Source organism: Anser cygnoides, chromosome 32 (assembly GCF_040182565.1).
Source record: "Anser cygnoides isolate HZ-2024a breed goose chromosome 32, Taihu_goose_T2T_genome, whole genome shotgun sequence".
Classification (NCBI taxonomy): domain Eukaryota; kingdom Metazoa; phylum Chordata; class Aves; order Anseriformes; family Anatidae; genus Anser; species Anser cygnoides.
This window is the reverse complement of record NC_089904.1, coordinates 681,999-693,060: the sequence shown is the minus strand read 5'-3', so window position 1 is coordinate 693,060 and position 11,062 is coordinate 681,999. Positions and strand designations below refer to the sequence as shown.

Sequence of the window (11,062 nt, the reverse complement as noted above, 5' to 3'; positions counted from 1 at the left end):
CCGGGGCCGGGGGGGCCGCTTCGAGATGCCTTAAAGCCGATACCTGCAGGAATGTCCGGGCCCCCCCAGCCCCCTAAATAATCGGGGGGGGGGCAGCGAGGCCGTGCCCCCCCCGACGTGTGTCCCCCCCCCCCCCCCCCAAGCGCTGCATGTCCCCGCGCCCCCGCTGCGGGGGGCCACGCTGGAGCCACCCAATAAAGGCTGAGACGCTGAGAGATGGCGTGGGGGGTCGGGGGGAGGGGGAGGGGGATCAAGGGGGGGCGGGGGGCAGGGGGTCAGGGGGGGCTGGGGGGACGCCATATGGGGAGCGTATGGAGCCTATAGGGGGCTCAGGGAACCCTATGGGGAGACGGCGTGGGGGGGCTGGAGGGGGTTGGGGAGACTTGGGGGGGACTGGGGGGTCGGGGGGGCACCGTATGGGGGGGCACACGGAGCCCTATAGGGAGCACACGGAGCCTATAGGGGGCATATGGAGCCTATAGGGGGCACAAGGCACCCTATGAGGAGCACACGGGGCCTGTAGGGGACACAGGGCACCCTGTGGGGGCTCAGGGCACCGTATGGGGAGCACATGGAGCTTATAGGGAGCATATGGAGCCTATAGGGGGCACAAGGCACCATAGGGGGGCACGCGGAGCCTATAGGGGAACACACGGAGCCTATAGGGGGCTCAGGGCACTGAACAGGGATCACACGGACACTATAAGAAGCGTGTGGCACCCCTACAGAGAGTGCACAGGCACATATGGAGAGCACACGGACACCATCATGGGGCACATGGACCCCTATAGAGAGAGCAAGATTCCTTATAGGGCGTTCACAAACCCCTATAGGGAGCACATAAACCCTATAGAGAGAACGCGGCCCCCGTATAGGGAGCACCTGGGTACCTGTAGAGAACATGTGAGCCCACGGGGACCCTTATAGGGAGAACGTAGATCCCATGGGGTGCACCTGGACCCCTATAGAGGGTAAAGACCCTATAAGGAGCATGCGGATCCTTATAGGGAACACACAGACTCCTATAGAGAACACAAAGACCCTATAAGAAGCATGTGGACCCCTATAGGGAGCATAAGGACCCCTATAGAGAGCACACAAACACCTCCAGTGTGCACACGGACAGCCATAGGGGGCACACAGACCCCTATAGGGGGCACACAGACCCCTATAAGTGCCCAGGGACCCCTATAAGTGCCCAGACCAGACCCCATGGGCTCCATACGGGGCGTGCAGGCCCATACAGGCACTGACGGAGCCCTGTGCAGAGGACCCGGCCCCCCCTCAGAGCACGGGGCACCCCCATGGGGACACCCCTATAGGAACAGCCCTATAGGGGGCGCGCAGACCCCTATAGAGCCCATAGGGCGACCCCGGAACGCCCGGAAGCGGTGCAGGAGGGGCACCCGGACCGCTATAAGGCACGGACCGACTCCTTGCGCCCCACGTGACCCCCGCTAGGCTGCAGGAGCGCGAGGCCACTTCCGGTTCCCGGCTTCCGGCTTCCGTCGCCGCGGCGGGGCTGGGCGGAAGCGGCGGCCATGGCGGCGGCGGCGGGGCCGGGAGCGCCGCGGACCAAGACGAAGAAGAAGCAGAAGCGGTTCGTGCCGCAGCGCGTCAAGGTGCCGCGGGCCGCCGACCCGCTGCTCGCCGTGCTGGCCTGGGGCGTCAACCACCAGGTGAGGCCGGGCACCGGGACCGGAACCGGGACCGGAACCGGGACCGGAAACGGAACCGGGACCGCGACCGGGCCCCGCGCTGCCCCCCCCCCCCCCCTTCCGCTTACCGGGCCCGCGGGGCTCCGTCGTTCCCTGCCTCCCCCGGTGTTTCTGGGCTTGCGGTAACGGGGAGAGAACCGGGGGAACCGGAGAGACCCCCCCGCGCCTCCCGTTCCCCGCAGATCAACGAGCTCAGCCAGGTCCCGCCGCCCGTCATGCTGCTGCCCGACGACTTCAAGGCCAGCTCCAAAATCAAGGTCAACAACCACCTCTTCAACCGGTGAGCGGCACCGGGGGGCGGGGGGGGGACTGGAAACCACCGCGGGGGGAACCGGAGACCCCTGGGAGGCGACCGGGACCCCTGGGAGGCGACCGGGACCCCTGGGAGGTGCCCGGCCCCCTCCGGCGGGTGCCCTGAGACCCCCGGACCCCCGCAGAGGTGACCGGACCCCCGGAGGTTACTGGACCCCCCGGGAGGCACCCAGAGTCTCCCAGGAGGCACCCGGACCCCCCCCCCCAGACGTAGCCAGACCCCCCAGGCCCCCGGGAGGCACCCGCAGCCCCCGGGGAGGTGCCCAGACCCCCTGGGAGGTTACCGGAGCCCCCCGGGAGGTAACGGGGGGGTTGCTGACGTTACCCGGTGTCCCCCTGCCCTCAGGGAAAACCTCCCGAGCCACTTCAAGTTCAAGGAGTACTGCCCCCAGGTCTTCCGCAACCTCCGCGAGCGCTTCGGCATCGACGACCAGGACTACCAGGTTATCCCCCCGGGGGGCGGGCGGGGGGGTCCCGTTAACCCCGGGGGGGGGCCCGTTAACCCCGCCCCCTCCCCCCGTGCCCCCCGCAGGCCTCGCTGACACGCAGCCCCCCCCCACGCCGAGGGCAGCGACCGGCGCCTGCTGCTCTCCTTCGACCGCACGCTGGTGGTGAAGGAGCTGTCGAGCGAGGACGTGGCCGACGTGCACGGCTTGCTGGCCCACTACCACCAGGTACGGGCTGGGGGGGGGCCAAATTAATTTTGGGGGGGGGTCAGGATGGTCCTGAGCCCCGCCCCCCGTGGCAGTACGTGGTGCAGTGTCACGGCAGCACGCTGCTGCCCCGCTTCCTGGGCATGTACCGGGCGAGCGTGGAGAGCGAGGAGAGCTACCTGCTGGCCATGCGCAACACCTTCAGCCACCGCCTCGCCGTGCACAGGAAGTACGACCTGAAGGTAACGGGGGGCCCCCGCCCCGCTGCCCCCCCCAGGAAAAAATAACTCCCCCCCAAGCCCCCCGCTTCACAGCACCCTTTGTTTCCCCCCCCCCCCCAAAATATCCAGGGCTCCCTCGTGTCGCGGGAGGCGAGCGATAAGGAGAAGGTAAGGAGCGGGGTGACCCCCCTTATTTTGTTGGGGGGGGGGGTCAGGGGCTGGGGGGGGCGTCAGCGAGCCCGGGGGTGTCGGGGGGGGGCGTTCTACGTTTGTCCCCCCCCCGGCGCAGGGCAAGGAGCTGCCGACGCTGAAGGACGTGGATTTCCTCAACAAGAACGAGAAGGTCTACGTGGGCGAGGCCGCCCGCAGGGACTTCATGGAGAAGCTCAAGAGGGACGTGGAGGTGAGGGGGGGGGGCGGTTTGGGGCTGGGGGGCACCGCCCACACCGCTGTGCCCCCCCCCCCCATTTTATTTTGTGTGCCCCCCATTTTATTTTGTCTGCCCCCCCCCAGTTTTTGGTGCAGCTGAAGATCATGGACTACAGCCTCCTGCTGGGCATCCACGAGGCCGGGCGGCCCGAGGAAGAGGAGGACGGGGAGGAGGAAGAAGAAGGGGGAGGGGCGGGCGGCGGGGGGGGGCGGACGAGGGCGGGGGGCGCAGCGGGGTCCTACGGGACCTCCCCCGAGGGCATCGGCGCCTACTTCAACTGCCACCGCCCCCCGCGCCCGGGGAGTTCGACCCCGCCATCGACGTCTACGCCATCCGCAGCGCCGAGGGTGAGGGGGGCGGGGGGTTTTTTGGAGGGGGCGCGTTTTTTTGGGGGGGGAGGTGATTTTGGGCCGGGGGGGTTGTTTTCGGGGTGGTTTTGGGGCCGGGGGCCGGTCTTAGGGTGTGGGGAGGTTGTTTTAGGGATGGTTTGGGGGTGGGGGGGTTGTTTTTGGGGTGGCTTTGGGGCTGGGGGTTGTTTTTGGGGAGGGGGGAACGGTTTTGGGGGTGAGAGGGGGCGGTTTTGGGGCCGGGGGGGCGGTTTTGGGGTGAGAGGGGGCATTTTGGGGGCCGGGGGGTTGTTTTTGGAGCCAGAGGTGCGGTTTTGGGGCGGGGGAGTGGTGGTTTTGGGCCGGGGGGGCGGTTTGGGGGCCAGGGGGTTGTTTTTGGGGTGAGGGGTTTGGTTTAGGGGCAGTTTTGGGGTCGGGGAGGGGCAGTTTTGGGGCAGGTAGGGGTTGTTTTGAGCCGGGGGGGCGGTTTTGGGGTGGTTTTGGGGTCGGGGGGGTTGTTTTTAGGGCGGGGGGCGGTTTTGGGGCGGAGGGGGTGGTTTTTGGGTCAAGGGGTGGTGATTTTGGAGCAGTTTGGGGGCATTTTGGGAGCCGGGTGGGGGTTGTTTTTAGGGCGGTTTTGGGGAAGGGGGGTTGTTTTTGGGGAGGGGGGTCCTGGTGGGGCTGACCCCCCCCCGCTGCCCCCTCCCTCCCCAGGCGCCCCCGGCAGGAGGTGTACTTCATGGGGCTGATCGACGTGCTCACGCAGTACGACGCCCGCAAGAAGGCCGCACACGCTGCCAAGACCGTCAAGCACGGGGTGAGGGGGGGCGCGGGGAGACCCCCCCCCAGAAAAAAAAAATAGGGCGGGAGGTGATGGGGGGCAGCTGGGTTAGCTCCCTGCTGCGGGGGGGGGCTCATGGGGGGGGTCTCTGTGGGGGGGTGTTTTTTGGGGGGGTCTCTATGGGGGGGGTGGTTTTGGGGGGGGTCTTGTGGGGGGGTGTTTTTTGGGGGGGGGGTCTCGTGGGGGGGTGTTTTTGGGGGTGGCAGCCCCCAGCGATGTACTGGGGGGCTTGAAGGGGGACGGGGGGCTTTTGGGGGGCCTCTGCACCCCCTGGGAGGACACTGGGGGTGCCATCACTCCCCCCAGTTTGGGGGGGGGGGGGCAGGGCCACCCCCCCGTCCCGGGGGGGGGGTCCTCATCCCTGTGTCCCGTACCCCCAGGCAGGAGCCGAGATCTCCACGGTGCACCCCGAGCAGTACGCCAAGCGTTTCCTCGACTTCATCACCAACATCTTCGCGTAGCGACCCCCCCGGACCCCTGGGACCCCCCAGGACCCCCCGGGACCCCCCGGCTCCGTCTGACCCCCCCATCTGAATCTGACCCCCCCCCGGCAGGGGCTCCCCCTAAAGGAGCCCCCCATTTGCTCTTCAAGTGCCTTAACGCTGGGGGGAGTTGCGGGGGGGGCCTGAGGCTCCCCCCAAAATCCCCCCTCCCCAAAATCCCCTCCCCTACATCGGGGGGGGGGTGACCAAACACTAATTCCCCCCACAACGGGTGGGGGGGGTGCGGGACCACCCAACCCCCCCCCCAACACGAGGGCCCCTGGGGTGCCCCCCCCCAGTTTTGGGGCTGGGGGTCACAGCTGGGACCGGGGGGGGCACCGGAGCCCCCCCCATCGCGACAAGCCCTGGGGGGACCTTTTTGGGGGGGGGGGGGGGGCACACCTCAGCCCTGGGCCCTACATCCCCCCTCTGTTACCAGCAGGGCCCCCCTGCCCCCTCCCACCGTGTACTGAGAAATAAATTATTGAACTGGCTGGTAATCAATTAGTGACCCCCCATTTCCCCCTCCCCAGGACCCCCTCCTGGCACCGGGACCCCCCCCCCCCCCCCAGGTTCTGGGACCCCCCCGGTACCGGGACCCCCCCAACCCCCCCCCCACGGCCCTGGTTCCATCCCCAGGGTCCTCCCCGCGTGCCCCCCCTCCTGGCATCGGGACCCCCCTCCGGACCTCCCCCGGCACCGGGACCCCCCCGTGCCCCCCCTCCCGTTACCGTGCCCCCCCATGGCACCGGCCCCCCCCGAGCCCCTGGCTCCATCCCCAGGCCCCCCCCCCCCCCCCCCCCGCCCCCCTTCCAACCCCAGCCCCCCCCGGCCCCTCCATCTCGCCCCGTTGCCATGACGACGCCGCGCCCCGCCTCCCCCCCATCTCGCAGTGGTCCCGCCCGGCCCCGCCGTTGCCATGGTCCCCGCCCCGTCGCCATGACGACGCGGCCCCGCCCCCCCGCGGCCACGTGACGCGCGGCGGCTCCGGCTCCGGCTGGGCTCGGGGCAGGGCCGCCCCCGCCATGCTGCGGCCGCCCGGCGATGGTGGGTCCGGGGGCCCGGGGGGGGCCCGGGAGAGCCCGGGGGGTCCCGGGGTGGGGTCCCGGATCCTTCCTGCCCGCTACCGGCACGGCCCGGCCCCGCCCGCGGCGCCCAGGCCTCTCCCGTTATCCCCTCCCCCCCCGCTTCAGGCCTGGTGCCCCCATCATCGCGCCCCCCCCCCCCGGGCCCCTCCCCCCGGGCCCCCCCCCTCACGATGACCCTTTACCGTGCCCCCCCCCCCCATGGTATTTGTTATTGTAGGGTCTCCTGGGGACACGGTGTGGGGGGGGGGCTTTGTTTTTGTAGGGTCTCTTTGGGGGGGGGTGGGAACCGGGGGGCCGGGGGGTCGGGGGCTGCTGTGTGACCCCCCTCGTGCCCCCCCCCAGCCCCTGGCTGCTGACCCGCCGGTGTCCGAGGCTGCCGCTGCCCCCCATGGGCTCGCCAGGTGGGTGCCCCCCCCCGGGAAACGGAGCCCCCCCTACACACACACACACCGGGGCAGGCTGGGGGGGTGTCAGGTCGGGGGGGGGCAGGTGGGGGGCAGGCTGGGTGGGGGCAGGCCAGGGGGTGTTAGGCTGGGGGGCGAGGCTGGGGAGGTGTCAGGCCGGGGGGGGGGGGGGCTGTTTGGCTGGGGGGGGGCAGGCTGGATGGGGGGCAGGCCAGGGGGCGTCAGGCCGGGGGGATGGTGTCAGGTTGGGGGGCGCAGGTCAGATGGGTGCCAGGCCCGGGGGGGGGGTATCAGGCTGGGGGCCAGGTCAAGAGGGGGTGTCAGGTCGGGGGGGGTGCCTAGCTTGGGGGAGGCAGGCCAAGGCGGGGGGGGGCAGGCTGGATGAGCGTCAGGTTGGGGGGTGTCAGGCTGGAGGGGGGCAGGCCGGGGGGGGGGGGGGAAGGCCAAGGTGGGGGGTTCACGCTGGGGGCAGGCAGGCTGGGGGCGCCTGGTTGGGGGGGGGGGGGGTCTGGCCGGATGGGGGGGGCAGCCTTGGGGGGTGGTGGGCAGGCCGGGGGGGGGGGGGGCACGCCGGGGGGTTGCCCTGCGGGGGCTCTGACCCCGGGGCCCCCCCAGTGTCGTTCGTCCTGTCCAGGATGGCCGCGTGCGGGGGCGGCTAAGAACAAGCTCTCGGTGTCCAAGCGCGTCTGGGACTTCCTGAGCCGCGAGCGCGCCGCCCGCCTGGCGCGCCTCACCGAGGAGACGCAGGTCAGCGTCCTGGTGGACGGCGAGACCCCCGACATCTACGTCCTGCAGCTCTGCGCCCCCCCCCGGCCCCCCCGGCCGCCTCTGCGCCGCCCGCAAGGCCCTCAAGGCGCTGCTGAAGGAGACGGAGAAGGAGCTGAAGAAGGCGCAGCGGGGGCCGGGGGTGCGCGGAGGGGGGCGGCGGGGACGGCGGCGGCGGCGGCATCGGCGGCGTCGGGGGCTCGCGGGGCGAGGAGGAGCCCGAGCGGCAGTGCCCCATCTGCCTGGGGGAGATCCAGAAGATGAAGACGCTGGAGAAGTGCCGGCACTCGTTCTGCGAGGCGTGCATCACGCGGGCGCTGCAGGTGAAGACCGCCTGCCCCATGTGCGGCCGCTTCTACGGGCGCCTGGTGGGCAACCAGCCCCCCAACGGGCGCATGCTGGTCAGCCGCGACGCCAGCCTGCTGCTGCCCGGCTACGAGAAGTTCGGCACCATCATCATCCAGTACGTCTTCCCGCCCGGCGTCCAAGGGGTAAGGGAGCCCCGCGGCAACCCCGAGCCCCTGACGTGACCCCTTCCCCCCCGAGGGGTTGGGGTGCGCCCCAACCCCCTGCTACGCTCCCCCAAGCGGTTAGGGTGCACCCCAATCCCCGGCCCCTGTGCACCCCCACAAGGTGTTTGGGTGCACTCTGATCCCCCTGCTGCGCCTCCTCGGGGTGTTGGGCTGCACCCCAAAGCCTTTGGGGTGTCCCCAAACCCCTCCTGGTGACCCCAACCCAGCTCTGGGCTCCTGGGTGTCCCCATACCCTGCCAGGTGTCCCCAGACCTTGCTGGGTGTCACCAAACCCTGCCAGGTGCCCCCTGAGTGTCCCCAAACCCTGCTGGGGGACCCCCTGGGTGTCCCTAAGTCCCACTGGGTGCCCCCCCAGGTGTCCCCAAACCCTGATGGGTGTCCCCATACCCTGCCGGTTGCCCCCTGGGTGTCCCCAAACCCTGCTGGGGGCCCCCTGGGTGTCCCCAGGTCCTACTGGGTGCCCCCCAGGTGTCCCCAAACCCTGATGGGTGCCCCCTGGGTGTCCCCAGACCCTGCCGGGTGTCCCCATATCCTGCCAGGTGCCCCCCCCCCCCGATGCCTTCCCAACCCCTTTGTCTGCCCCTTCCCCACCCCTGCGCCCCTCCCCACCCCCCCGATAACCACCCCGGTGCCTCGGGGGTGCCGCCCGCCTGTCCCCGAGGGGGCACCCCGCGGCCCCCCTCCCCCCCCCACGCCGGTCGGTGACACGGGCGGGCGCCCCGCAGGCGGAGCACCCCAACCCGGGCGTGCGGTACCCCGGCACCACGCGGGTGGCCTACCTGCCCGACTGCCCCGAGGGCAACAAGGTGCTGGCGCTGTTCCGCAAGGCCTTCGAGCAGCGCCTCACCTTCACCGTCGGCACCTCCATGACCACCGGGCGCGCCAACGTCATCACCTGGAACGACATCCACCACAAGACCAACTGCGCCGGCGGGCCCCAGCTGTACGGACACCGGGGGCGCATCTGGGGGGGGGCGCACCTGGGGGGGTATAGGGGGGGTGCACCCCTGGGGGCGCACCTGGGGAGGGGGGCACCTGGGGGGAGGGGTACGGGGGGGTGCACCTTGGGGGGGGGCGCACCCCTGGGGGGGCGCACCTGGGGGGAGGGGTACGGGGGGGGCACACCTGGGGGTGGGCACAGCTGGGGGGAGGTATGGGGGGCGCACCTGGGGGCGCAGCTGGGGGAGGGGTATGGGGGGGGTGCACCTGGGGGGTGCACCTTGTGGGGGCACACCTTGGGGTGGGCACACCTTGGGGTATGGGGGCGCACCTGGGGGGGGTATGGGGGGGCACACACCTGGGGGGGTATGGGGGGAGTATGAGGGGGCCGCACCTGGGGGGGCCGCACCTGGGGGGGTATGGGGGCGCACACCTGGGGGGTGCACCTTGGGGGGGGCACACTTGGGGGTTATGGGGGGGCACACCTGGGGGGCGCATCTTGGGGGGGTGTACCTGGGGGGCACCCCTGGGGGTTGGGGACCCATGGGTAGGCTTGCGGGCGGGGGTCTGGTCCTGGGGGGTCTGGTCCTGGGGGCACCCCTGGTGGGGGAGAATGGGGGGCTGCTCCACTGGGGGGGCACTGGTCCTGAGGGTAGGCCCCCCTGGGGGGATGGGCTGGTTCTGGGGGGGGCTGGTTCTCGGGGGAAGACCCCTGGGGGGGAAGCCTGGTCCTGGGGGGTGCATCGGGGCGGGGGGGGAACCTGTGGGGGGGTGCTGGTCCTGGGGTTACCCCTGGGGTGGGGGTCTGGTCCTGGGGGTATCCTGGGGGGGGGCTGCTCCTAGAGGGGGACCCCTAGGGGGACTGAGGGGGCTGGTCCTGGGGGTACCCGGGGGGGGCGGAGGGAGGCTGCTCCTGGGGGGCACCCCTGGGTGGGCTGTTCCTGGGGGGGGGAAACCGTGGGGGGGGCTGCGGGGGTTAGGTCTGGTCCTGAGGGGCACCCTTGGGGTGGGCTGGTCCTGGGGGGAGATCCCTTGGGGGGGCTAGGGGAGGTGTCTGGTTTTGGGGGGTACCCCTGGGGGTGGCCTGGGGGGGTGGGTTTGGTCCTGGGGGGTGGGGCGGGTGTTGCTCGGGGCAGTGATGGCACTGCTGGGAGGTGGGGGGGGCTTCTGGCAGCACCGGGGGGGCTTGGAGGGCTCTGCAGTATTGGGGGGGCTGCTTGGTAATGGGGGGGCACTGGGGGTCTCTCTGGCAGCATTAGAGGGCTGGGGGCTCCCTGGTGATGGTGGGGGGGGGCACCTCACCTTGCCTGGGGGGCAGTGGGGGGGCTGTGGGGGTCAGCCCCGAAGCAGTGGGGGGGGGGCAGAGGAGGTGACCTCTGCCCCCCGCCCCCCAGGTTCGGGTACCCCGACCCCACGTACCTGGCCCGGGTGCAGGAGGAGCTGCGGGCCAAGGGCATCACCGAGGACTGAACTGGGGGGGCTGGGGATGCGCCCCCCCCCCCGCGGGGCAGCAGCGAGGGCTCCCCCCAGGCCGGGTGAGTGCCGGGAGTGTGGCTGGGGGCGGGGGGGGCACGGTGCCACGCAGCCCCCCCGTGGCCTGGCAGGGACGGACGGACGGATGGACGGCCATTCTGTACATACCCCCCCCCAGCCCCCTGCCCGCCCCCCCCCACCAGACAGACGGACGTGTGGAAGGGCGTGCACCCCCCTGCGGGGGTCGGGGGCCTCGGGTTAATTTATTTTTGATTTTTATTCCCCCCCCCCCCGTTCCCCCTCTGTGCCCCCCTCCCTGCTCTGTAACTTTGATCCAATAAAAATATGCAAAGGGTGCTCGGGGGGGGGGGGCTGCGGTGCTCCCCCGCACTGCGTGTTGTGGGGTTGGGGACACGGGGGGGGGGGGGGCAAAGTGGTGGGGGGCGTTGTGGGGTGGGGGGGGCACCAGGAGCACTTGGGGCAGGACGTTGTGGGGAGCAGGGGGGGCTGAGGAGGGGCTTTGGGCATGGGGGGACGTGGGGAGGGGACGCCTGGGATGGGGACATGGGAATGGGATCCTGGGGTGGGGGCACTGGGGTGGGGACGGGGGAATTGGACATGGGGGTGGTGGCGTTGGGGTGGGGGCACCGGGGTGGGGACATGGAAATGGGATCCTGGGATGGGAGCATTGGGGGGGGGGACATGGGGAAGGGACGTCTGGGTCGGGCACTGGGATAGGGGCACCAGGATGGGGACATTGGGAGTGGGGACACTGGGGTTGGGCACTGGGATGGGGACAGAGATGGGACATGCACGGGGACAACGGGATGGGGACACGGGCGGCATACCGGGACAGGGACAGACACCTGTATGGGGA

General features: G+C 71.0%; 2 protein-coding genes across 2 annotated transcripts; both read left to right on the top strand.

Annotated features, from left to right (window-relative positions):
• The first annotated feature begins 1,480 nt into the window (after nt 1–1,480).
• Nucleotides 1,481–5,574, top strand: PIP4K2C (phosphatidylinositol-5-phosphate 4-kinase type 2 gamma). Its single transcript, XM_066985679.1, is given in 13 exon segments — nt 1,481–1,679; nt 1,901–1,998; nt 2,377–2,473; nt 2,563–2,585; nt 2,587–2,704; nt 2,779–2,925; nt 3,034–3,072; nt 3,194–3,307; nt 3,418–3,622; nt 3,625–3,697; nt 4,375–4,477; nt 4,882–4,979; nt 5,559–5,574. Coding segments are annotated over 12 exon segments (1,236 nt in total). The 5' UTR covers nt 1,481–1,541; the 3' UTR covers nt 4,963–4,979; nt 5,559–5,574.
• Nucleotides 5,575–5,917: 343 nt separating this feature from the next.
• On the top strand, nt 5,918–10,542 carry DTX3 (deltex E3 ubiquitin ligase 3). The gene is given in 8 exon segments (XM_066985707.1): nt 5,918–6,030; nt 6,414–6,472; nt 7,091–7,127; nt 7,129–7,278; nt 7,280–7,399; nt 7,401–7,731; nt 8,499–8,716; nt 10,107–10,542. Coding segments are annotated over 7 exon segments (945 nt in total). The 5' UTR covers nt 5,918–6,030; nt 6,414–6,459; the 3' UTR covers nt 10,183–10,542.
• Nucleotides 10,543–11,062: the final 520 nt, after the last annotated feature.